Here is a 27,901-nt window from a genome sequence, read left to right on the forward strand (position 1 = left end):
TCTTTACTGTAATTGACGTATTTAAAAAAATAGTTAGGTGTTTTGGGGAAAGTGCTTATTCGGTTTCTTGCCATCTTCTTAGATGAGATGATTGACACCACGCACATATTCGTACGGCAATAGCAGGCACCAGCAGCGGGGGGAAAATAGCTAGCCGGGTTCTGTCCAAACATAACAAAATTTGCCTACCAGGACCTCTAAAGCTCACTAATTAACTTACTTGTAATAAAAGTGTAAAAATTAAGGCGGTGTATGGTGAGTTATGTGCCAGACTGTTTCTTGATCAGGAGCAGTGACTTCCTGGAATCTCCACTGGTTACCTGGCAACTGCTCCTGGAAACCACAACCTGATGTTTTTACACTTCAGTTTTTGTACAGATTAGCAAACTATATATAACATGTTAATTAAAGAGCTTTAGAGGTGCTGGTAGGTGGATTTTGTTACCTTTGGACAGAGCAAGGCTAGCTCTTTCGCCCTGTTTCCAGTTTTTATAAGCTGATGGCTCCAGCTTCATATTTAAAGTACAAACATGAGAGTGGCATCAGTCTTCTCATAGTTAAGATATAGAATGGGAGCATTTCCCAAAATGCAACTAGGTCTATTTCTTTCAACTTTCAACTTCAACTTTATTGTCCCCAAGGGGAAATTTGTCTGGCCGCCAGGTGAGGCACAGAACAGCGACTTTAACACAAAACATAAGTACATAAAACATTTAAAAAAATACTGTATTTAAAACGTATGAAACATACCTCACAAGCTCTCATGAAACAATGTACATACAACTTGTAGCATCCAGCCATCATCACCCAACCCAATCATCAATGGTTAAAACACCCCCACAGTCACCCACTAATGGACTCAAATTCATTGTACATAGTAATAACTTATGTCAACAGTGGGCTATAACTATAAATAACTATAACTATAAATAAACTTTAAATAAAATAGTCCCGCATTTTTACACAGCCTAAAGGTGTGAAAACAAACAGCAGTGACAGAGAAGTGTCTTCCCTCCTTCTATATATAGACCAATCAGAAAAACTCAGATAAACGTGTCTCCTGAGAGCCTGAACTTAAATATCATAAAGGAGATAAGTGGATTCGAATCTACTGCACAAATTAAATTCACACCGACACCAAGATCTCTGTGAGATCCCTCCGCCTAATTGACTCTCGGTGTGAGCCGCTGCACCTGTCTCCACGCTGCTTCTCCCTCCGCTGGCCGCATCATCTCCTCCCGCAGAGCCTAGTGGAGCAGCAGCGTCTCTCACCTCCACCTCCAGCTATATGCCTACGAGGGCTGCCCAGCGGCGGTGGGGATATTTTATCGATACTCTCTACCTAATGTGACAATTTTATACAACTGCTTGAAATACCGGCTGAAGCAATGGGAGCCTTTGGAGTGATAGTAGGGATTTTACAGTACGCGGGACTTTACATTCAACTTAACGCGGCTCTCAACGCCGGACACGGCGAGGTGGATAATCACATCTCTGGAAATGGTAAGTTGTTTTATGACCGTGTTTGTTGGTGGTAGCTTGACTGAAAGGAGAAGCTCCTAATATTATAATATTCACTCTAGAGGAGGACTGACTGGGTGGGGTTCAGTGAACATTGATTGTACTTGATTTGGTGGTGATTTTCTTTTCTTTTTTTTTAAAGTTTATTCTTGTTGTAATGAAAATATATGTCCATAATTTTTGCAGTCTTTCTGTTGTCTGTGATTGGCTTAAATACATAACGGTTGGGGGATTAAATAAAACTTATGACTGTAGCACTTTTATCATCTTTTAATGTGTCCACAAGAAAGTGGCTGAATAGGCCTATAGTGGTGATCTAACTGAATATGACAGATCACTTTTAATAACTTATTAAGAGCTGAGAAAGACAAGCCACATTCATACACCACATTCAAATTGATTAAGTTTCAGTACAACCAATTTTGTTTGACAAAATCATGGGCTACAGTGTAAAGGGCTTTTTAAACCTGTGTTTCAGCACACAGTTCACTGACCAAAATGTCTTCAATATTGTTGTGTTTAGTTGTTTCTGCATAAAATCCTTTATGAAAAATATCTGCTGTAATTCTGTGATAAATGTTAAGATAATTAAATAATCAGGTTCCCGTGGAAATAGTGATACAGTATCAAAGGGAGTATAGGACTAGCCTAGGCTATAATAACGTCACTACAAATTAAACAAATTATGCAGTACCCATCACATATTATAGTGTTTCTTTATAAGTTACAGTGTGATCAGGATGGAAATTAAAAAAAGCTGTTGGTTTACCTGTAAGAGTTGGTGAGGTTGCCCCTGATGTTAAAATAAGCTTTGTTAGTTACACTGCCATCCTGGCTTGGCACTCATCCTGGGAAATGTGCAGTGAAACTAATTTTTTTGTCTAATGCTACATTACACAAAGCTAGTCCTCTTGGAACAGCTCCATTTATGTATTTGAGTGTTTTGGCAGAGTTAACTCTCATAATCAGGGATTTGAACCACCAACCTTCCTGGTGCAAACATTCTTCTCTGACCTGAAGCTCCCAGAAACAGGAAAGATAAATGCTTTTCATTCATGGTTCACAGCAGGGACAGACAGTAGAGACCGGCAGGCAGGAAACCTGAGGAAAAAGCAAGGGGGGTGCTATGCAACACGCCAAGGGAAATTGTGACTATTGTGATTACATGGTATGTGCCTCAAACTGTCATCTAGAAAATACTATCTTCTATGCAAAACACATTTTGTATTTTTATGACACTTTGTAGAGAATTATGGAAAGCAGAAATCTTATCTCTGGGCACTGTATGTGAAATTATACATCATTACGTATGATAAATAGTGTGTTTGACACTAAAAACAAATACTAGTTCAAGTCACCTGTTTGAGGGTAGACGTGCAAGACCAACAGTGCAGTATGTCAACTGTCCAAACTAACACAGTGTTACCAGACTCATTTATGGTAAGAAGCATACAGCCCAGGTTTGGCTGAAGGTTTAGGCAGATGGACATGAAATGGAAACTTGCAAGCCAATGTGAACCATAAAAACAAAAACAGCCAAGGGTATGTGCCGTCTGTGTTCTCGAGACAAATTACAGCTCCTGTAGGCACCCAAAGGAGAGAGAGGATCTATGCTGCACTACAGCATGTGCTTTTTATGGAGGTGGGTGAAGGCGCGGGATGCGCTGTTACTGTAGCACCGTCACCATATTTTATATTCACAGCTGGGGGCCTCATGTTGGAACAAAAATCAGAGGGTGAGTTTATAATTGTTCAGTACTCCTCTGGGGTTGTTACTGGACCATAAACTACTTGTGCTCTTGACTTCTAGTGACTCTGATTTGTTTGCTATGATTAGGCAGATATATTGGTGGCTGATCTATCATTTCAAATTGCCTTTTATTTTTTTGACGAGGCAGTGTCATTCACCGCTGATGTAACTAAAAATAGTCTGTGAAACCTGCTGCAAGATAGTATTTTCTTTTAATTAAGGGAAGGGGGAACATATAAAAAAATGATAGGGAGTAGTCCTATCTTGATAAGAAATTAATGGGTGTACAGAGGTAACAACAGGAGGATTCAGACCCAATTACACAGCAGTAAAGCCTACTTCACATTTCTAATTAATGTCTAATTATGTTATCTTAGACTTTCCTGAAACCACTTATACCAGGGGTGTCCAAACTTTTTATAAAGAGGACCAGATTTAGTGAGGTGAAAATGTGTGGGGGCTGACCATTCAGCCTGACATTCTTTGAACCGTTAACATTAAATGCAAATTAACTATTTTATGAAATTTTCATTGCAAATGGCATACTTTTCATTTCTTCACACAGAACACAAATAAATCGAAACAAGTTTTTTACCAAAATCACTCTGCCTTTCATATTTGAAGACCACATAAAATGAAGAAAAAGTCTGTCTGGAAAAAAAACTTTCGGAAAGATTAAACATATATATGTTCATTTGAAACATTACATATTATTCACTATTAAATGCTCAATGTAAACTTATAAATTCAAAACAAGTGAACAGGAAAATAACACTAACAGTTATCTTATTCAGAAGTACAAAACATTGAGGGCCATATGAATCCATGTATCACTTGTTCTTTTGTTTTTCAATTGACCATCAAAAATCAAAAACCGAAAATATGTTATTTGATTTTGAATCAGATATCAAAAACGAAAAAGCCCGTGTTTTTCATTACTTCATATTATTGATTTTATGACAGAGGCTGCGGGCCGGTGGAAATTTGAACGCGGGCCGCAATTGGCCCCCCGGCCGGACTTTGGACATGCCTGACTTATACAGTATAAATATCACTCCAAATCTCTTGTTGAGTATATATTTTTTCCACAGTTACATGCTGTAGGTGATGGCATCGTCAAATACGTTTTTGTTAGGTAAGGTATAGCGTTCAGACAGCTGCTAAAACAACTTTATTACCGTTCCTTAAGTACATTAATTTTCAAACAGTACTAGTTTTTTCACCTCCTTTTTCAATTAAATTCTGTCATTTTTATCACTGTCAGCTCCTTTGAACATAATTGGCATTTTTACCTACTAGCAATCTTCTCCAGCAGCTCCAGACATAGATTTACTGTTATCTAATTAAATTGTGCGATAACCACTTCATCACAGTGTCTCACCAGTTGTCCCTTGAGCCCTCTCTGCTAAGCAAGCTAGCTTTAGCTCGCTCATTATAAATGAATGTGGTGTGCAATGGTTCCAAATGGATTGACTGTCTTGGACAGGTTAGAAAATCAATTAGTAGCATTTCTCCCAAAGGGAGTTAATTAAAATTGGCTATAATCATTGTGTTCTCTTTCCCACCCCATGTCTCAGACTGGCCATAAAGAAGAAATGCCTCAGGGTGTGGAGTCCTAACAAGAATGAAAACTCCTCTGGAAAAGAACTGTTCAGGTTTTTAAAACTTGATCCAGAAAACAATATAAAAGTCTTCTATTTTCATTTTTGAACAGCAGCAGCTCCAGCAACAGAAACGAGAGTTGCGGCATCCTTTGTGGTTAAGTAATCCTCTGGATTTTTTGTTTAGTTTTTTTTTAGTCTGCCTCTTTGATAAATTGCCCAAGCAGAGGGGAGCTGAGCCCTCGTGTAGAGCAGAGAGGCTGGATGCACTGTTCTGGAGAGTGCTTGTTAGATTCAACCCTGACTCATTTGTTTCAGATAAGTGCATCTGGCCAGGGCCCGGTCAGCCCATGCACCCCAGTTTCCACTTCAGCTGAAGTGTAGATTGAATGGCATGCGATGCAGAATTATATGTTCTGTGTGAAGACAAACGACCAGGTTACATGGATTAGTACCTTCACCTCATTGTGGGCCACATGTGTCAGAGTATGACTCTCACCTGCCATAGGCTCCTGGGGGTTAAGTCTCACCTGTAACAGAGGAGGAAGCTAAGAGTGAGTGTTATTTGTGCATGTGTCGTCTTGTGAGTTTTTGTTCTTGTAGACGATGTATAACACAAAGTGATGATGATGCCGCAGGTGGTTTCATCGTCACTTCTGAACCCTTCATTTCCAGTGCAAGACAAACGTTAGTGCTCTTTGGCAGCGCTCATCCTGTTATCCATCGTGAGCGTACCACTTTCACAGTGTGGGGGCGTGTACCAATTCATTAGGCTTCCAAAGTGTCTGGGATTCTCTGCCAGTCCTCTGCTTGGTGTCCTCTTAATGAGGACGGCCAGCCCAGGCAGTTTGCATTGGCTTTCAATTTAATGGAGCTCTGACTGTGCGAGGGCGTGGGGGGTGGGGTGGCAACAGATTGTACAGTCATGCTGTCATGGCGGAGGGTACTGGTGGAGGCTCGGTAGGAGAGGGGAGGAGAGAGTGAAAGGATGGTTGAAACAATGCTCACCTCAAGAGGATACTGCAGACAGGTGTAAATTTTAACATGTCACGACCTTAAGGGACAGCTGCTTCCTCTGGTGACGCAGTAGTCACTGGTGTGAAGTAGTTACGCTTGCCACAACCCATAGTTCCAATATTCGTCTGTTCCACTGATCTTTCTGTGAAATCTAAATTTTCTAAAGACAGAAATTGGGATTTTCTAAACATCTTGATTAAAATGGGTATTCAGACTTATTCACTGCTGATTATCATTAAACGGCAACTTTTGCATAAGGTTTATAGAATACAGACAAAACACTCATAAAAGAGCCAAATGCTTATTCCTGTCTTTGCTATAAAAAAAAAGCAGCATAACAACAAGGGCTGCAACAAACGACTGTTTTTATTATTGATTAATCTGCTGAATATTTTCGAATAATTGATTCATCCTTTGGTCAATAAATTTCTTTTTAAATGCCCATCACATTTTCTCTGAGCCCAAGGTGTTGTTTTGAAATTGCTTGTTTTGTCCGACCAACAGTCCAAAACCCAAAGATATTTAATTATCATAGAAGAGAAAAAAGCAAATATTCACATTTTAGAAGCTTGAATATTTGGCTTTGTCAATGTGGTGTTATTATGCTCATTTTCAGGCTCATAATTTTATTTTGGGGTTGTACCAGAATAGGTTTACATGGTTTAATTTTCAAAAAACACCATATTTTTTCTCATACTACACTTTGCTGCAGCACCTCTTTTCATCCTGTGTCTTGAATCCTCTGTTTTAGCTACCGAGTGAGGCATCTCACTCTTTATTGAGAGTTGCACATGCGCAGTACCTAGGTAAGGACTACTAGTCAATTGGAAGCAGAGTAGGGCGGGTCCTGACGAGCAAGGTAGTGTGATCCAAAACAAAGCTGCTTCAGCCGGTAACTATGGCTTCAGTTCAGCCGTACATGTTCGAACCCGAGTCTGATACTGAAACACAGGCAGAACACCCAGAACCAGCTTCACAACCTAGACTGGCGCAAGATGTTTCAGAGTGGTAAGTTATTAATTTGTAACTAATTTATCTTTAATACAACTTTTTAACTGTGCACTGTCTCTACATCACAGGAACAACTTTATGTCAATTGACTGCCTGGAGGGTATTTAATGTTATTTTAAATTCATATTTTAGTATGATTGTGAAAACTGCTCAGTTCGTGCATTATTACACGTGTTACATAATGACGTAGATACGTTACGGAAGTATAGGCTAGACTACAATTGAGCTGTTTTCAGGCAGTTCAGGGGCAGTGTTTTCTGTGGGGGAGGGTAACTCTTTGGGGTGGACTTTTTCAATTTGCAAACCTATTACATGCACAAAAATATATATAACACAATAAAGGAAAGGGAAAAATGCATAATATGACCACTTTAAAAAATGAAAAGTGTAATTGATTATCAAAATTGTTGCAGATTAATTTTCGTTTTGGCTATAACAACACCAGGATCAGCTCTTTAAATTTGTTCTGAACCACCAGAGAGAAGAAGATAGCATGGTTTTTGTCATAGGAGAAAGGTCTTAGTAAACTAAAATCACAGACACTAAAAAGGCAGGAAAGCGTGCCCAAACTGTGACACGCAGTGAGCATGAGAAATTTAGTTTTGCGTGGGCCTCTGTGTTATCACCTCTGGCTGAGATGGTCAGCTCTGCTCAGTTTAATGTGCAGTGATAGTAAACTACTCAGACACAAAAGGATAGAGAATATACTGTACATTTGTGATGAGGTCCTGATTGTATAAGCTCATTTAGACTCACTTTAATTAAAATATGTTAAGATTACATTTTATAGCACTTTGGATCGCTGCAGCCTGGACACATCGTGCCTAGCAGAGTGCTCTAAGCAGCTTGGTCACTGCTGCACTCAACTGTCCTCGCTCATGAAAACATACACACCATCACTTAAAGGTTCTCAAGGGCAACATACTCGAACACAACATAATGTTGTCAGTCATCCCTGGGGAGTCCAGATGGAGTACACTGCATTCTTGAAAATGGCTCAGAGCCCCAGTATGTGTTGTCAAACAACACGTGCTGCTTCGTGTTGCTACACACTGGGAGGAAACGCAGAAATAGCCTCTGAGTCTTGTGTCCCAAGGGCTATGAAAAATTCACTCTGCAGGTCCGGTGTATCCGCGGCAACAGGCAGACAGCTGCTTGCTTGATTACCGGCTCCATTCTTATTTCATTATTTTACCTTCCACCTTGAATGGAAGCTGAAGGTCTCGCAGCAAGCGATTATTTCCCCAAGGAGACTCCTGTCTGTTTGCCCCGCTGCAGATTCTGAATCAAATACAGCAGTATTGACTTTCTGGCAAATTACCAGAATACTTATTTTTGTTTATCAGTGCTATTGTGTTTCTTTTCCACATTTGGTCATAGGTTGTTAGCTTGCACAGTACAGTAAGTCAGGGTGATGGTAGTATTCACTGCAGGTATAACATTTGACTCATCTTTGGCTGTAAGTGGTGTAGCAACTCTATAAGAATACAATAACAATAAAACTGACTTAATCTGGCTGCTAAATACTATCTTTTTATTGGTATTGGGCAAAAACTATAGCCTCTAAACCAGTACAAAGTGCTGTAACCCCTGAAGGTTTTTCCCATATTCACTAACCAAACATTACTTCTTCCTTCAGTTGTTTATCGGCATTCAGGATTAAAGCTTTGTAAGATCAAGATAAATATCTGCAGCAGGACTCTTTATTACAGGAACTTCTTGTTGTTTCATCCATCGTTCCCTTGGGATTTCCCTGATTATTAAAGCCATTAATCAAGTTAGTGAAATACCTCTTCCAGTGTTTCCGTTATATACATTTGCAGCGGCGGGCTGCTTCCGAATTTTATGAAATGTCATGAAGTCGCAATTACATGACTCTGCGGAGCTGTCCACTCCACTCTACTCAAACGAACGGTCGTCTGCGCTCTCTCCACTTTGAGGAACAGTGACAGGATGTCAGAGTGACAAACAGGGCAGAGGATAGGATTACGTTACCAAAAAAGGAGAAAAAGGGTAGATTTAACTAGCTAACGTTAAGTTAGATAAATTTTACAGTTTAAATAAACATTCGCAATGTATTCTCTATTAATGTAGACCAACTAGTATTAATATTAATAATATATTGTGAAATAATGTTCCAGCTAACGTTAGCTAGGTGACGTAAACTTTAGCGAACTGAATTATAATACGTGTAACATTACTTCAATAAACGGTAAAGTAATTGCCAACAATGTTTCTATAAGCTATGTATTAAAATATTCCTGCAATATTATTGCATTTTCAGATGAGTTTGTTAAAATATTTCTCCAAGAAGAGAAAGGTGTCTGATGTTGATGAGGAAGATAGACCAGTAACGTTACTTTAGCTAGGAAGGGGCTCAAGGTTCTTAGCTATGCCGTAAAGTTTTGAAGGGAAAGAAATACCTTCTAGTTCTAAAATAGGGGAGACCCAGGATGGTTGTAACACTTTTTGACACAAAGTACTTCTCCAACTCTATGACAGAATTAATTAATTGATGTCAAATACAAGGAGTTCTTTTGTTACAACCTGCCCAACAAGTTGTAACACAACCTGGGGTAAGTTGTAACTATATGAGTGAAGAATAAAAAATTGAGACCACACCACAAAATATGAATCTGAAGAAATTTATTGCATGTGTCAACACTTCAACATCTTCCTGTGGTTCGCCACAGCCTGATGTCATAACATGGTTAGTTTTAACACTTTTTTAAAAGGCGCGCGCACCACCCAGGTACAACAAAACCCTTTCCCCCCACTGCTGTAAAAAATCCTAGAGGAAAGACTGTCTTACCACAGGGACTCTGTTCACGGGCTATTTACATTCACCTTGGTGGAAGTTATGGTGTTAAGCTGGATTTTTATGTCTTGGTATTTACTGTGTCTGATTTTTTCTTCTCAATGAATAATTTCTTCTCTTCAGTGCCCTACGGATGTGATTCAAATGGAAGCATTGAGTTAATGACCCTGATTTTAGTAGCTGTCCCCGTAAGGTGGCAGCTTTTCAGGTGAAAAATGATTGCACTTAACTCAGAGAAGGATTTTCTACAATTCTTCCAGCTACCAGGGCCTCATTACAAAATGCCTCTTTGTCTTATTCTTACACTACTTTTATATAACTGTAAAGTATGTGCCAACATTCTCCAATTCCCTGATTTCATGCATGGTAATACAAGCATGTGTTAAATACATTCTTCAATTATTTGTTTTTTCTTCCATAATATCAGAACACACATTTTTTACCACAATGCCAATTCTTTGTTAGAGGAGCATTTGATAAAACTCTGTATAATTTTCAACTAGTGGAATGCTGTTTTTAGCTCGCTTGCCACACTAGCTCTCACAGTTTATTCTTATAACCCTGCCCATGCTCTTTTCTTGTCCTGTTTGTTTTTTGCCTCAGCATACATTTTGCCAGGTGAAATCAATTCTGACTGTTCTGTTCATTTGAAGCCTCGCTTGAGTGACAAGCTAACGTTACTGTATGGCAGTTGCGTTTTAAGTCAGCAAACTGATGGACAGTGTATTTCAGGAACAGCCCCCACTGGAGTTCAAGGAGAATTTAGAATTTCAACAGATGATTACAAATCCAATATTTAACTTTTTTTCCCAGGTTCAAACTGTAGTTCAAAGTAGCCAAATGCCTGATATAGCTTATTCCTCTGTGCCATAGAGCTCCATTGTTGTCTAAAAACTATTAAAAACACATTGATGAGCCGCACTGTTGCAATGAATGACATTTCATAACCATGAACTCTCACATAGAGCATTCTGGTGCTGTATATACTTAACAAGCACACTAAATGTGTATAAATCTGCAGCTTAAAGTAGTCCCCAATACATGTACTATTTACTCCTGTTTAGTAACATTTACTAAAGACAACAGTGCCCAGCTGTTTTAGGAAATTATTTAGCCTTTAAAGAATGGAACCGATGTATATATTTATATATTTGTGATCTGTTAGTTAAGGTTTACATTTTCAGTAGGAATGATTGAGCTTGAGGAAAGTGTTGAGAGACAGACTAACACATTGTTGGTTTTTGTCTTTTCATGTGATATGTTAACAATAACGAAAAAAAAAAACATAAGCCTTATCCTTTAAGGGTTTGACAAAGAAAAACAGAAGCTTGCAGGGTTGCAGGAGACAAGCTTATCTCTCTCGCTCTCTCGCTCACACACATGGACAAGCAAAGATACGGGTGTCACACTTGCTTCTTGTCCATGCTAATAAGCCCTCTGTAATTTAGTCATCCTTAAACAGCTCAAGCTCCCTTCATAGCAGGGAGGGAGAGGGAGAGAGAGGATCGATGGATTGACCTCATACTGGCACTCAGGCTGGATTTATCCCTCTCATTTTGCCTTGGACCTGAAGTTAGAAAATATTTAAGAGTGGTCTCTTTGGGGCTTGAGCAGTGTACATGCATTTGTTTATATATTTATTTCCTCCACCGGATTGCTTTCTTTCATTATTTTCTCCCCTTTTCATTTTTAATGAGTCTTTGGTGGATAGCAAGCAGCCGCCTCTGTGTTCTCATGGCCTCATTTCTATCATTGCTTTCTGAGCAATATAGTTAAAAATGCCAAGGAGGACCATTTAAAAATGCATGTACTGTACTTGGGTCTTCAAACAAGGATCCTCTGCCTCTACTAGAAGACGTTCTGACAGTACTGCCTTTTTGAAAATCTATACTTAGAAAAGGCCAAGCAAAGCAAACTTTTTCTGTGCCAGCTATAAAGCATTATAAATGAGACAATCTAGTGTTCTTGAGATTTCCCTGCAAGTCAATATTCGCATCAGAAGTACATTTTCACTCTTCTCTCTGCCAGTTAGGGGCCATGGAAATTTACCATTGGAGTCAGCTTTTGTGTTGATTTAGCATTCTACCAAGGTTATGGGATTGATTTCTAGTGACGCTACTGTGATTAAAGTCAGGAAACAGTTGGATGTCTGCTGAGCAGGCTTGTCAGGTCCTGACGTCGGCACAGCACTCACCGGGAGACAGTCTGTTTGTCAACAAGTCGTGTTTCACAGGCAGGTTGAAGAGGGCGCCTGCATAGCAAACTGAAAGGCAATTTGACAACTGTCAGATCGATAAAGCCAAGAGGAGGAGGAGGAGGAAGGACAAGAGAGGCAGGAAGGTGCTGCATTTGTTTGGGCACAGCATGGTTTGGTGGTGCTAACGATTTGGGATATATGCATAGAGCTCTAGGAGTGTATCAGTCATACCTATCATAACATTTCTGCATTTGTGACATGAATACATTTTCTACTTAGCTTGATATTATTAGGGATCCTCCAATTAGCAGATTAGATGGATGGACGATGGCATCGTTCATTGGCCCAACCCTACTAACCGTACCTAGATAGATCATAGATCATAAACTTAATGTCGTTAGAATCAGACGATTCAACACAGATCACTGTTTGGTTCCTGTTCTAAATATTATATATGTATATAAAGCTTTCACGCAGAAGACCCTTTAAGCCGCCACTTGACCTCATGTTTTAGATGTAAATGAATATCACAGGTGAAATTTGAGATTCAGTTAGAAACAAGTTCATTCTCACATTTTAGTGCCACCTATAACGCAGTTTGCAATCACATTGCCAAATTTAGCTCCCAGGTGCCTCTCATGAACTACAGGCATCAGTTCACAAACACGCTTACACCACAGTGGGTGGTACCTACAAATGTTTTACATCTGTAGGTACCACAGCTAATGAAATGGAACAGGCAGACGTGATGGTGTGTGTTAGAACACTGTACAATGCTATAAAAACTATAGTTTAAAAAAGTGTATGTTACTGAAAGATAATCAACAGTCTGGGTAAGGTACACAAGTTTAAATGAAAAATTAAGAAACTGTCATATTGACACAGTTCCTTGGACTTTTGACTGCCTTGGTTTAAGCAAGAATGAAGGGAATTTTCATTTATGTGACGCTGATTCAGTCACCTCATATTTTCTCTTAATTCGTAACAAATTGTACTCACCTCCAGTTCTCTGCAGACATTGCAATCTTTGTTAGCAGACTCTCTCAACACTCATATCTAACAAATTTGGGATCTTCCCTCAGTTTCTTTACCTTTTCTGCAGTCAGCATGCACCAATATGGAGACATTTTTGGGATAATTAATGCCCATAATTGTCCCCGCCCTCCCAAAGGTAATGTTTCGTGGTGTTAGAGGATGCTGATCATTGCAGTTTACAGTAAAGGAGGTCCTCTTGCAACAGCTCAGAAAATTGCCTCCCGCAATAGAGTGAAGAGATAAAAGTGGAGTAAGTGCAAATGAGTGTGAAATCTGATTTTCTGTGTTATGTTTATTTGATTTTCACTTTAACAAGTTGTTTTAAAGTCAAAATAAGACAGATCATTTCCTTGTTTTCTGTTAGATAACACACATGCAGCATTTATCATTAAATGATAAAAAGATTTTCTGTTTTGTTACTTTCAGCTATTTTAACTGTAGTGAGTCAGTGTGGTTCTGCTGTAATGATTAGGAAATAAAGGGCTGTGCTTGCCTGACTACATGGGCCGTATGTGCTTCCCTTATCCCAAGACACCTGCAGGGTTGTAACACAAGCACAGACACTGGCAGGCCATATGGTCATTGTAGACTGTAATATAGCATAGGGGGTGGTAAGGTGTTTGATTGCACTTCTTGTCATGTTCAGTACGCAGTTAATAATGTACATTAGTGTTTAGTATAATATTCTAAGATATTTTACTTTATATAAAAATGTTTGACCACGTGGAAGGTGATTATGAGGTGACTGAGGATTGTTTTTTATTTATACGCCTCTTTTCCTTCATGTGGACCTTTGCCTTTACCAGCTTGGTCAAAATGTCACTAATAAAGTCTATTTTACAAGAGGGCTCTGTTTTTATTGCATTGATCTTTGTGTCCAACACTTGACCCACTGATTTTTGTGGATGTGCACACATTTACATTTGCTATTGTCTTTGCTCAACTACAATTTAGCAAATTTTGAAACTGTTGCATACTACAGATGAAGTATTACAATATTTGCATTGCATACTGTAATATATCACCAATATGTCTCTTGATCCTTCTCCTCTGTGTCTTTTTCTGTATCTGCATTTTGCCTTTTATTCCTAACACTGGTAATGAGGCTGTTTGCGTTAGGTTCAGCAGATTTTGGACCCAGAAGCAGACTTGAAGGCACACAGGTTTTGAATGATAAAAGAGTATTTATTGTAGAGGGAAGTGAGGAATGGAGCAGGAATGGAAGGGGGAAAAGTCCATGGCTGGTTGCTTGAATGAATCCAAAGCAGGTTGCAGGAGACGGCGTGGTGTGTCTGGAAAGAGCGGGCAAACAGGTGTGCGTGGTCCTGAGGCACAAAGAGAAACAGGATTAGACAGAGGCAAATTGCAGAGGGAACTCACGAAGCAACAGATACTCGTAACACAAGGAGGCCAGAGAGGTACTACCACGGTAGCTGATGAACCAATCTGGCGATCAGTGAGTGAAGCGCAGAGAAGGTAGAAGTACTGCAGAGTGATGAGGCTGATGAGGATCAGGTGCGCTTGATTGGCAGGCACCACAGGGAGGGAGAGAGAGAGGAGGATCGCCACCTCCAGACACAGAGACAGACAACACACAAGGAGAACAGGGGAGGGGGGGAAACACGGAAACTAGGCGTCACGCAGTAACCGTGACAGTCTACCCTTCACTGGAAACAAATCAGTGAACAAAGTTCATTATAGGATGGATTCAAAGAGCATAACAATTACATTTCATCTGTGTGATGAAAGAAAGTAGAAGGCACAGTTTGCAAAACTGCACATTTTTTTCTCAATGCTTTAAGCATAATGTGGGGAGTCACTCAAATGTATTTTCATTTGTAATTTTTCTGTCCTCCTCCTCCACCTGGTAAAGGAATTCTTACTTTGTCCTTTGATCTTTTTTGAATTGCTGTGATTTCCTGTGCTTTGGTTGTGTGGTTGGAAGACATGCATCTGTGTATGTTAGAGAGAGTTAAATGCTGCAAAATGATCAGTGGAGAGAGTGGCTCCTTTCTGCCTCATATGGCATTCTCCGTTTCCACCTCGTCCATTACTTTCTTGTATACGGACACCCTGTGCATTATGGCTTGCATAAACATGCAACAGAAACACACAGCCGCACCATTATTGTTCACTTGTGACAGGTAATTGTTACACATTACACCTTTTAATGCATTTCAAATCCTCACAGCTACATTTTACACACACACTGTATGCTGACAACAAGCCACAGGGCACCACACACAGTGAGACACACACACAGGGTAAGTCTCCCAGGATGCTGAACACCTGCCAGAGCCAGTGGGCAATGCTCCAGTAGATGTAGTGTGCTTCTCTGAGAGTTGGAAGCACCTCTTTATGCCAACAGACACAGACTGCACACTCAGCAAGAGGCACTGAGAGGAGGAGAAAGTATGGAGGGGAACCGAATTAAAGGAGGAAGGAAGGTAAGAGTACAGAAGAGGCTTGAGTGGGGAAAAAAGAGGTAGAAGGAACCTCTAATGGGTAGAAAGTAAGACTGAAAGGGCAACAGAAAAGGGAGAGAGAAGAGTAAAAATATAGAGTGTTTTCAACAAGCGGGGTAGATTTGTGGGAGATGTTACTGAGCTGGAGAAGGACAGCCGAAGAGAGAAAGAGCTAAGAATGGATTTAAACAAGAGAAAGAAAGAGGTGGAAAATTGAGGAAAATCTTGCGTTTGCAGAATTGGGCTCTTATTGGCTGGCTGGGGAAATGGGAAAGTGCAGGAATTACCTTGCAGCTATAAGCCTGTCTTACTGTAACTCTGGACTACCAAGTGTATTTGAGGACTCCCCGTGCAGCTCTCTCCTTGACTTGACTTTGACTTCATGTGGTTTCAAATGGCTGTGGAGACTCAGCTTCATTAATTCTTCACCAGTTCTTCTTTACACTCTATTTTGATTGTGAGTTGTAGAAAAGGACTGTTTCATATATTTAAAAAAAGTATCTAGGGTTGATTTTATGAGAACACTTACAAACACTGATATAAATATTGTGATATCACTGTCAGATTTGGTCTTGATAGTTAAGTCTATAAAACAAAGACAAATGGTGACATATAAGCAGCAGCCAAAAATATATTGCTTTTATATGAATCAAAGACAAGCATCATAATCTTAGTCGTTGTGAAACTAACTCCCCTTAGTTACAGTTGCTGCACCTGTCAAGCTTTTCGTACTTGCACAGCACATATGCAATGATAACAGTGGCAGACTTTCTGATAAAAATTCTTTGTAATTTTTGAAACAATGGGTCCTTGGTTTCAGACAGAGGAAGACAAAGGTTTCTCATTTTTAGCCAGCGACCATCAATTTTATTGGTATGAAATGATAACTGTCCTTAGCAGATTGTATCAGCTGTAGCTAGTTAGCTAAGTAAGCCTACTTTAGCTTCATGGTTGAAAACACTGTCTCCAGCTTGCTCATTTTAAAACGAGAACATTGTAAAAGGGGCTTTAAATATGCACTTGATCACTACATACATGATATCATGCTATGGGATTGAGGCTAAACTTCCCCAAATCCAATAGAGCAAGACAGAGCCGATAAGATTACCCTACGCACTGATATAGTAGCACCCAGGACCAGCTTCCACACAGTGGAGAAATAACATGAACGGGGCTTTTTCTTTTTGGTAGCCTGTAACCACACAGAAAAGAATAAATACACTTGGAAGTAATGCTGGGTTAGGTTACTATACTGTAGGTAGTAGAGCTCGACCCGCTATTAGCTTATTGCAGATATATCTGTATCGGTGACATCACACTGCACACAAATGAGTGCATGACAATCCACTCTGAGAACTATATCATTAAGTTCTCAGATGATACAGCCATCCCGGGCCTAATGCACAGAGAAATGGTGTGACACAAACCATCTTGTGTTGAATGTGAAGAAGACTGAGGAGATGTGTTTGACTTTGGGCTGTGGGTGATCTTAGGCTGGTGGTTATCCACAATGAATCCACCACTCAGGTCTGCTCTTATAAGTACCTCAGGGTCCATATCGATGATACACTTAGATGGAGGGCCCATATTGATAGTCTGCTCTAGACTGCAACACCGGATGTATTTTTTATGTAGACTTAGGGTCTATGGAGTTGAGCAGAATTTCATGTTACTGTTTTACCATGCAGTCTTAGTGAGTATTACAGCCTGGTATGGAAACTTGTCTGTACAGTTGAAATCACGAATTGCTCGTCTGGTACAGACTGCTATGAAAATTATGGGGGTTAAAAAATACTTGTTCTTCCAAACAATCTATGAGCAGTCAATTATCAGACAGGCACAGAAAATAGTGTATGATCCAACTCACATTCTCCACCCAGAGCGCCAGCTCTTACCTTCTGATAGAAGATTCAGGGTTCCCCAGAGCACAACATTCATTGCTGCCTGTGTCCATTAAGATTCTCAACACAAATAGGTAATGTAGGCTGTTGGCCATGGGAGTTGTGCAGTATGTCGCCATTGTCAGAAAGTGTGTGTGTATGTGTATGTGCAAACTGTTACATGGAAGCTATGTGTTGTTGAGATTTTGATGGGGGGGATTTTTTGTTTTTTTCTAAAAAGTACGTATGATTTTATTTTCTGTGGAACTGCAGGCCGGAGTCCAGAACAAATTTCCCTACGGGGACATTAAACGTATATCTTGTCTTATCTTATGTCTGCCAGTAACAAGAAATTGCAGTACAGAAATGTCAAACCAGGTTTGAGGTAATTTAGAAACAGTTTAGAAACCATTACATAGTTTGTCCACCAGAAACAAGTTTATTTTTCAACTTTCCTGCTCAGTATGTATCTAAGTCACAATTCTTTACAAAAACAAATCTAAGGGATCCTATCAAGACAGTTATTTGTGTTATGTTAAAAAAAGTACTATTAGCTGAGAAGTTGATATCAGATTTTTTTTTACACTCCCAAATATCAATAATAGCACTGGCATCAAAAATCCAGTATTGGTTGTGCTGACAGTAAGCTAGCTAGTTTGCACCTTATGTTAGAGCAGATAAGCATACTGTTTTTAATCCATTCCTTACACTTTTGCTCTTGTATTTTTGGTTTCCATCAAAACTCTTTAAATACAGAATATCACTCTTACTACACTCCCATGCACACCGTTTCAACATGTGGTTGCTTTGATTGCTAATTATGATTGGACAATCACTGTTTAAGGGAGGGGTTTAGCGAACCATCAGTTGATAATGGAATTATAATCCATTCATTTTCTCTTGGTCAACTAATCAAGTAATAAACTTCATCATTTCAGCATTGTTTTACTCAATTAAGTGTTTTTCAATTTTCTTCATCCTTTTTGTGCTCACTTGTTCTTGTGTCATCTTTTTGTTTGTGGGAACACAGCCTGTTCAAAGTGACAGATGCTGCTGTCTGTGCTCTGCCGCTAGCTGTTGATACTGTATCTTGAAGACAAAAAAAAGTGCCAGGCCCTGCATCGAATACTAAGAAAACTCAGATGATTGAAATGCCACCCTCTGTTGTTTTGCTCATATATTTTATGCAAAGTGAAGTTCTCTGCTATTCCAGGCTTCAGCTCTGGCACCATATGTTCAAAACACATTATTACAAGACATTGTTTGTAATAAGTTTCGTCATACCCTCTGTGCTCTTCATCAGGCATCCCAGAGAAGGAGTGCCAGTCTTGAATAATGATAAGAAAAAATAAGAATGTGACTGAATTAGGTGTGAGGTGAAAGAATTTTACTCATACAGCACCGTTTAAAACACTCTTACAAAGGGCTTTTTCAAACATAAAGTTAACACTGTTACAAAAACAAGAATCCTTGGCCTGAAACCATAAAGAAAATGTCTTCTCAGAAATATGTTTCAAGACACAAAGGCATCAAATCCACATTTTACCTCAACCTTGCTCACTTCACTTCAGTTTTCATTCTTTGTCCAATCAGAGTGAAAGGAATTTGTGGCAATCAGTTGATTAAGAGACATTTATCTTTTCTGTCACCAAGTATTGATTTAGCCTTACTATGTCAAATTCAAGAAATAATTAGCTGCAACATACAGTGTGTAGATACTTCTAAAATGGCTGCTACTGTGAGCTACTCTGGCATGTTTTTTCAAAGGTTATAGGTCTGGTTACATCACAGTTTAATTTCTGGATTTAACTTTAACTTTATAATAATCATCAGAACTTTCCCTCAGATGCTATTTCTTAATCTCTTGGGTTGCTTTGTTGTCCTGAAATATTTTGCTGCTATCAGGAAAGACATGCATCATCAGATGAAGGTGAATCAATATGCCAGCTGTGTTATTATTACAGTCTACAATTGCGTTGAAGGAACAGTTAGTGCTACAGGAAATTGTCCCAGAAAATACGTCCCACTGTGCAGCAAAATCACAAGAAATCAGCATTTAATGTTTTTGTCTCCTTTTGCTTTACACAGAGCTGCACAGAAATTAAAAATCTTACCCAGAAAAACATTTATTTGCCTTCTTCGATATTTTGTTATCTATCTGTCATTCTGTGAATCTGTTTTTCATATCTGTCTTAGTATGTAGTGATAATTTGACAGTTTGAAAACAGTCTGTCATATCTGTAAAATGCCAAGTTTCTATTTATTTTACCTAGTGGCATTTTATTTCACACTACAGTCGAAAAATCAAACAAGAAATCCCCGTAAGAACTACTTGTTATATATCTCTACTATTTTGCGCATCCACATAATTAAACTTGATTCAATGAAATAATTATATATTCCATTTTCAGCAATGTACATCTTTCTAATAAAAGATGGAAAGATGAATATATGAAGTTTTCTGCAGTGTTTCAAATTAAATACATTTAATTTTTGCTTCTAAATGTCATGCATGCCTGATCTAGCAATTTTAGGACCACAATTCTCAATTCTTTTTTAACGAAGTATTGTTAAAAATATTCTAATATTGCTCAGCCAATACTGTATTTTTGAGGCTGATTTTGATTTGGAGTTATGATAAATGGGCCAATAGTGTTTTTTAAAACGTAAAAACAAAACATAAACAAACAATCTTGATAATGATCCCTTAGAATTGTTTATTTGAAAAATTGTGACCAAGATACATACTGAGCAGGACATTTTACAGGCGTAAAATCAACTTATTAGTGCTCTCTGGTCGACAAACTATGAAATGCACCAGTAATACTGTTTCTAAATTAGCTCAAACCACAAATTAGTTTGGTATTTCTGTACAGCAATTTCTTATTACTTGCTAATATCGGCTGATATGTTGGCCTGGCTGATTTATCGGTCTAGCTCTATATTCTAATACCTGGGTTTTTTTTTAAATGTATTATTGTTACATACCATAGCTTTAGGCCATGTCTTGTATAGCACACCTCTCATTACCCACCTGTAGCTGACAGGTGTGAGAATTGTGCACTTTCTGTTTTACATGAAAGCCGCCCCCTAACATGAGCTTCAGAAACCAGGAAGAAAGTCTGTTCTCTGCCCTGTCTGTCATCATCTTAATAAGGACTCATATTGTAAGATGGAGATGGACTGGAGATGTAGACTGAGTTTGACAGAAATGTATCCTTATCTCACCTGGTATTTTTCAATCTCAGGAGAATTTGCATAACAGAGGAGAGCTAGACAGAAAAGTAAAAGAACAAGTTATTCTAGCACTAGAGTGTGCTGTGTTTTACCTTCAAGTGCTGCCTGCTCCTACATAATGGGCCGTCATGTTGCCATGACAAAACACGTGTTCAACAATTTAACACCTTACATAATGAGGGAAAGGTTCCAAGGATTTAAATCCTAAATATGGAGACATTTTGTTTTGGTCAGCTTGTTTATCTCTCAGCTGAAGAACTGAAGATATTTGTATTTGAGTGCTGTTGGCTTTAGTTAGTCCTAACTTTGGTTTTTGAATAAAGCTATAGCTTTCAGCAGAGCCAACAGTGGGAGAACAGTGCTGTGCACAAAGCTTTTGTCTCATTTTCACTGACAAATATTGATACTGACTATTTCCAGGGATGTTCATTTTGAAAATCTAAGTTAAAAAAAAATCATGAGTGAACATTTTGCAGTATGAATGTGTGGTTGATGCGTTGTTTGCATATAGGCCTAACGCATTGTGTAATGAAAAGGAAACTGTTGTTTTATTGCAGTAAAAAGGTATTGTTAAGTAGCAGGCTGGACAACAGCTGATCCTCACTGGATCAGCTTTGCATGTGAATGTCAATAACAGATACAGTGACTGACTTCTGTCTTTGCTCACCTGGTCTAAATATATTCAGTCTGTGTGTCTTCTGCAGGGTTTCTCTGAAAGAGGATTATTCTTTAGATTAGAGGTAGAATATTGCCTATAGCTGGAACAGACTGCTTATTCTCTTATCACACTTCATGTACAATGATATTTATATTTATGCTGAGTGTGACTAGGTGGGAGCTTTTAGGAGGTTGCTGATGTGTTTCGGGGAGCAGAGAGCATCAGAATAAATACTTGGATTAATACAATTCTTCAAATAGATACACTAAATTGTGAATTGCTGTGGACGTTGTTTGATGTGGAGCTGTTGCAACTTGCTGACAGTTTCTATACCTTTGGTTCAGTTTGTCACACTGAGATATATTGTTGCTGGCTAACAACATTTACATTATTGTAGTTACATTTTCCTTGAAAAATTAGTTTGCACTCTTAAAAGACCATATCTCAGTTCAACAACTTAAAAGCTGCAGTAATCAATACTTTTATATTAACAATGGATCAAACGATGTATGTGTATGTAAAAGGTGATGAACCCACAATTATCAACCGACTCTGCAGTCCCTTCAACTCTATGGACCATTTTAGCATATTTCAGCTCATTGTTTTGGTTTTACAGCCTCTCCCTAAACCCGTTTCTAGCAACAGCAGGCAGCTGTTTTAAGCACACAACTCTGACAAAAAAGTTAGCGATTAGCTGGTGAACATAGTGGAGCATCTAGCAACTAAAGAGCCATGAGTTCTCTCATGAGTTGGTGACCAAAACAGAGCAAAAAGGAGAGTGAATATTGGCGTCAGAGTTTTTGAATTTGATGTAGTTTGATTTACTTGTTCAGTGAATTTTCAGAAATACTATTTAAGCACACAAAAGATTATGTTAAAAGTGCCTTAAAAACAAAAACTTACGAAGATACAAGAGCTGCAAAATAACAAAATAAAATAAAGAAAGAAAAGAATACATTAGCTACAAAATAGCTACTCTTGTCTCCTCTTTTTTATATAGGCAAATGCCCACAACAGCACAACAGAACAAATAATTTGTTCAGCACTCCTTCCTGTAATATTTCTTTAATATGCTCATATTTAATCAATGCAATCAGTGAGACTGAGAGAGAGGATGTTAGAGACAAATGAGCGAGATGAGGAGGAAGTGTTTATTTGGTGGATGTGAAAACAAGGCTTAATGCGATGTGATACTGTAGATTTACTTTTAGTCAATACACGTCTCTTCCGATGGTTTATGTGCATTATACAGTACTTTCACTATACAGTATAATAACTATATTATAATTAGAATGGTAAATGCTATATGAATATTGCCTGCACAATATTAAACTGACTATAATGAAATTACACTTCATGGTATATAACCTTAATGTGGTGTTTGTATTGATTCTATGTGTACAAAGTACAAAATTAAATGTATAAAAAAGCAAAGCCGCCAAGTTAAATTTCATGTCATTTCTGACTGGTGCTGGGTTACAGCTGTTTCTTTTAATAAAAAAAAAAAACTCCAAGTTGTCCCTTTATTTAAGTACAGTATCATCCATTAACAACCTGATTCATGCTTTGCTTTTTTCTTGTTTTTCTGTTTTACACCCCCTCACACACATACACATACTGCATGCTGAGTCAGACATGTGATGGAAAATGTTGGCTTATTGACCATTACTGGACGCCAATCCAGAGAAAATGATGTTCTCTGTGTAGGTGGTTGGTCTTATGTGCGTAGGACTGAAGTGTAATGACACTTCCAAATTAGTATATCGGTACAATGTTCAGCTTGGGCTGCTGTACCATCGACACAAGGATTATATAACATTCTTGACTCTTTTCCAGCTCAGTTTCTATTCTGCTTCTTTTCAACTTCTCTTTAAACAAAGACAAAATATTGTTCAAATTGTGAAAGAGCTACAGTATCTGGAGAAATTTTGAGTTAAAAGTACAGAACTGAACATGTATACTGTAAATAATTGATTATGCATGATGGATTATTCCCAAAAATGGCCACCAAGTAACCTTAGCAACAGTTTCAACTAATAAGTAGCACTGGTTTGTTGAGTCAGTACCATCTCTCTGAATTTCTTATTGCTATATTTACTTGGCTACCAACACCTTAAGGTGTACCCGTGTGTCACAGTTTTTTTCTTGCTGAAGTGTGATGCACCAATGTCGCCAATGAAATATTGTCACTGAGCTCTCTGAGAAGTAAAAATCTTGAGGATTTGTGTTTCTGTCATTTTGGGGATGTCTTAAGCCCATCATTTTCCCTAAACGTATTTCTGTTTTTTTACTCTTGCAGCTCTCTTTACAGAGGTGCCACATGACATCACGACGCAGAGTGGTGAAGATGTAGAGATGGCTTGTTCCTTCCGTGGGGCAGGCTCTCCCTCCTACTCCCTGGAGATCCAGTGGTGGTACATGAAGGACCACAGAGACTGGCAAGAGAAGACTGCCCAGATGACTAATAATGTAAGCCGTGAGGGAAAACAGGTTTTTCTTGTTTTTTTGGATAATGTATAAGTGCAGTGATTCCCAACAGGGGGTACTTCTGCAGTTGCAAGGGGGTGCATGGAAAGCTCAACTAATTTACTCTAAAAATAGAAATTGAGATTTGAAAAAATATATCCACATATTTGTGTTAAAGGTGCAGTCAGCGATTCTAATCCTATACACTTTTTGTCAAATTCAGCAAACATCTCCTCACGGTCCGCTAGCTGTTCATTCGGTGTGCACGCTGAAAATAAATTCACACTATTCCAGCCAATCAGCAACAGGGGGAGTTCATGCTCGGCTACTCTCCCTCTTCCAAGTCCTCGCCTACGAGGAACGGAGCTACACCATGATAGTAATGAAACGTCAAATCTAAATAACGTCAAAGATACAACCCTGCCATGTTATTTTCTTCCTTGTTCTTTTAGAATTTGCAATGAACACTGTTGCTCCATGTATTACTGACAGTAGAGTATAAGTTGCTGTTACTGTTGTTACAGTTACTAGCGGTAATGTTACCGATACATAGGCTAAACTTAGACTAAGCTTAGACTAAGCTTAGACTTTATCATTGATAAGTATTTGGCTTCAACACCTATTTAAATTTTGACAGGCTTATTGTCACACTTGCTACAGTACTACAAAAAACATATGCCGTCTGTATTTTCATAGCGATAAAACTGCTTCCCCTTGTTGAGGCTTACCCTTGGGCAGCAGATGCTCTGGATTCCGCCATATTTCTCTTTTGGTCAGCTAACCCAGTTGTTAGTGTCTTTGCCTTGGCAACGCACGTCAATGCATTTGGGGAGCGGAGCTTCTGAAGGAACACTGAAGGGAGCGGTGTATTTGTTTGGCTGTTGAGTTCAAATATCAACAATCTTTCTCCAGAATCGCTGACTTTAAGGGTCAGTCAGTTGTAACTATCAGATGGGATTTATACTGGGATTTATACAGTGTATAAACATTTACGTAGTGTCCATGACATCACCCATAGGTTTCTGAAGAGCCGTTGTGAAGCTCAAAGTGGGCGGCTCCCAGCAGCTTCATTTTTCAGCCCCGGAGGTTGCTGGTTGTAACACATTAACACCACAGGATTCAATTGAGAGTACATGAAAACTAGTGAAGTTGAAATAGTTACCTTAAAGCAAGGTAACATATATGTATGTACAAAATTGTGCAGAAGAAAAAAATATACTATCTAATATTACAAACCCAACATTTATCCTCAAAAAAGTCGCCTTCGTCTCCCCTTTCCCAGGCTTTCTCCAAGTAACTGTGTAAATTAAATGTTTCATATGTGAATAGCCAATAGTGTATTGTCCATGTTTAAAAAATCTATTTCTATTTTTAGCTTACTAAAAAACGTATTTTGTTGTCTCCTGTAAAAAGGACAATAGAGATTGTCATTGAGATGCTTACGGTTAGTGCTTGAAAGCAGCCTTGATCATATCATATCATAAACTATGACAGAGCTATTTTCTCACACATGATATCTGTCAAGGCTTTTATTTTACACAGGAACCCGTATTTTTTCTTCGAGGTTAAACCTTTCTTTGTTTAATCTGTTAAGTAGAATTAAAAAGTCCATTTTCAGTTTCACTTTTTCAGTTTGTGCAGTTCAATTTATTTGGACAGAACTGCTCGGACTGAACCTAAAGCTTACTGTATATCAGGCTGAGGGAAATGCAATATTAGCCTCGGCAGAAACCCTCTGGCACGGAATGAAGGGATAATTGCTGATTAGCATTTGCCAGCATTGGGGGAACAGGTTGTCTCTCTCCCATCATGGGGGAACTCAGGCTCCCCTGTTGTGCCTCTAGACACTATAATTGGCACTGAGAAAGAAATAGATTTTCAAAATCTCTGTCTGCTCCATGCATAATTCATACCTATGCCCAAAAGAATACCTCTGTGCCTCTGCATACACATTCATACACACTCTCCTGCTCAGAGGCTTACATGATTGGTGCTGTAGAGTGTGTGCTCATAGACGCACATTTAAACATGCACATATAAGCATGCATACACACGCACACAAACATACATAAAGCTCAACCACCAGAGAAAATGGTAACTACACGGATCAGCAATCCAGGGAAGCTAAGTTTTGTTAAGAAAAGCTGCAGAAAGCATCAAACATGTTTGCCCACTGTAATGTTTTGCTGTTGTAAGTCAATTAAATCAGATATTTTTAGTGAGAGATGTTTTTAGAAAAGTGCAGCTACGGTCAGCCTTCTGTTGCTAACGTATCATCCATATTTCTGTGCAGGTTGTACCCCTGGAGGAAACGTCCAAAGATGCCACCAAAATTAGTGTGAGTATGATCTTGCATTACTGTCAACTAGCACAAAGCAAAAAATATCAAAGAAACTAGCTGTTTTGTTTTTTTTATAATGAATATGAAAGCCACCAAGCTTTTGCAAGATATATTTCCATTCATGGACAGGTGCTTCATTGATGACACCACAATAATGTTCAGAAAAAATGTAGTTTAGAATGATATAGAACATGTTTTAATTTATGTCATGTCCACTATATGGCTTTAAATAAGAATACATCATCTTTTGTCCCCATTAGGTGGTAAAAGTGGCCGGCAGCAACATCTCCCACAAGCTCCGTCTTTCCAGTGTCAAGCCGTCAGACGAGGGCACGTATGAGTGTCGTGTCATTGACTTCAGCGGCACCGTGGCGCAGCACCACCATGTTCGCGCCTACCTCCAGGTGGAGCCTGAGAGGAGTCAGGGGTCAGATGACGTCAAGCTGCAGGAGCCAGGACGACAGTCGCAGGGGAAACACCCACACCCCCACCACCAGACAGGGGGCAGGGAACTGAAGAGGAGATCTGCTGACAGCACCACTGACTGCAATGAGAGCTGTGTGCTTTAGAGTAGGCAGTCTGCCTGCCTGTCTGCATGTTCATGACTTATAAGAGGGACGGTCATCAACACACACGTCACCACAGAGTTGAGGCATCAGACATAACTGGACCCTTTGTGTTTCACGGTTTGTTTGTCTTTAATCTATAATATTGCTGTTTGGATGCCAATGCTCTTGAATGCCAATACAGGGCACGATTTTATTGACAGTACATATATGATTGTGTTCTTTTTGTTGTTTTGTTATTGTCTCTGTGCGTTTTCCTATTGCATTAAGTTTATGTTAATGGGACAGTAAGGCTGTTTTAAGAGAGAACTTTTATTTTGTTATTTTGTCTGAGCAGGACTCTTTCAGTGGACAAGCAGCTAGAGCTTTTCCTCACAAACTACAAGGCAGTTGAGAGTCAGAATTACCCTGGATACCGTAAATAATAATTAACTTATACAGACACAGAGCAGACCATTTCCTTTGCAATGTGCCAGTTCTACTGTCGTTTACCAAAACATGCCAGAAGCTACAGTATTTCAATGTAAATGCTTTCTAAGGAAAATAAAGAATAAATCAAGCTTTTTTCTTGCATCTGAAAACTTTTCAGTGCATTGATTTGATTTATGTAATTAAAGTTACAGTTTGAGAGAAAACTATCTGTATTTAGCTTTCTAAACCACGACTAGAATGTTTGTCAAAATAGAAATGTATGCCTTCATCACATCACGATAATATATAAATGCTTGTGTATATTCACACTTGGCACTGTAGACTTTTACTGTTATCATTAAAATAAAGTTTACTCTGTGCTACTTCACCAAATGACTAGAAACACAACTATAATGTTAATCACTCTAAACTTTTGTCATCATTTTCTCAACTACAATATAACTTTTTGTCTAAACTTTTATGGAGTTTGTCATCTGAATCTCGACTGTGTTTGTTCTAAGTGCTGCTGTTTGGTATCTGTTCTGTTAAATACATTCATTTAAAATGACTTTGGTCTTTTTTTCCCAGCGATTCTGCTATGTTGCAGTCAATGTGGCTGTGACATCAGTGTGAGCATATAATTAGTGTTTTTTACAAATTACCATAGGAAATAAATATTTCGAAGACTTGGAGCATTTCTCATGTGTTGGGTGAAAGGATCGATACTACTACAGTAGGCCTACATGATTTCAGCTTGAAGCAAACAAAATACTTAAAAACCTTTGTCACGTGCACATGTTACAAGAGTGTTGAGAGAAACTTAGTTTTGATTAGTTTGATCTATTTTTTTTTCATTTGATCCATGGTTCTGTAATATTTCATTTATCTTTACTGTGTATTGGAAGCAAAATGCAATACCTGTGAGAA

At 38.8% G+C, this 27,901-nt stretch overlaps 1 protein-coding gene across 1 annotated transcript; it reads left to right on the plus strand.

The window, feature by feature from the left end:
• The first annotated feature begins 1,206 nt into the window (after positions 1-1,206).
• Positions 1,207-27,542, plus strand: vstm2l (V-set and transmembrane domain containing 2 like). Its single transcript, XM_044180684.1, has 4 exons — positions 1,207-1,503; positions 23,490-23,659; positions 25,950-25,994; positions 26,258-27,542. The coding sequence occupies exons 1-4, from the start codon at positions 1,389-1,391 to the stop codon at positions 26,564-26,566; spliced, it is 639 nt and encodes a 212-aa protein (XP_044036619.1). The 5' UTR covers positions 1,207-1,388; the 3' UTR covers positions 26,567-27,542.
• Positions 27,543-27,901: the final 359 nt, after the last annotated feature.

Source organism: Siniperca chuatsi, linkage group LG2, assembly GCF_020085105.1.
Source record: "Siniperca chuatsi isolate FFG_IHB_CAS linkage group LG2, ASM2008510v1, whole genome shotgun sequence".
Classification (NCBI taxonomy): domain Eukaryota; kingdom Metazoa; phylum Chordata; class Actinopteri; order Centrarchiformes; family Sinipercidae; genus Siniperca; species Siniperca chuatsi.

Bases quoted from the DNA above. Each gene is read 5' to 3' on its own strand.
- vstm2l (XM_044180684.1), top strand. From the start codon at position 1,389: ATGGGAGCCTTTGGAGTGATAGTAGGGATTTTACAGTACGCGGGACTT. The intron at 1,504-23,489 runs GTAAGTTGTTTT...TTACTCTTGCAG, and splicing joins TAATCACATCTCTGGAAATG to CTCTCTTTACAGAGGTGCCA. The intron at 25,995-26,257 runs GTGAGTATGATC...TGTCCCCATTAG, and splicing joins AAGATGCCACCAAAATTAGT to GTGGTAAAAGTGGCCGGCAG.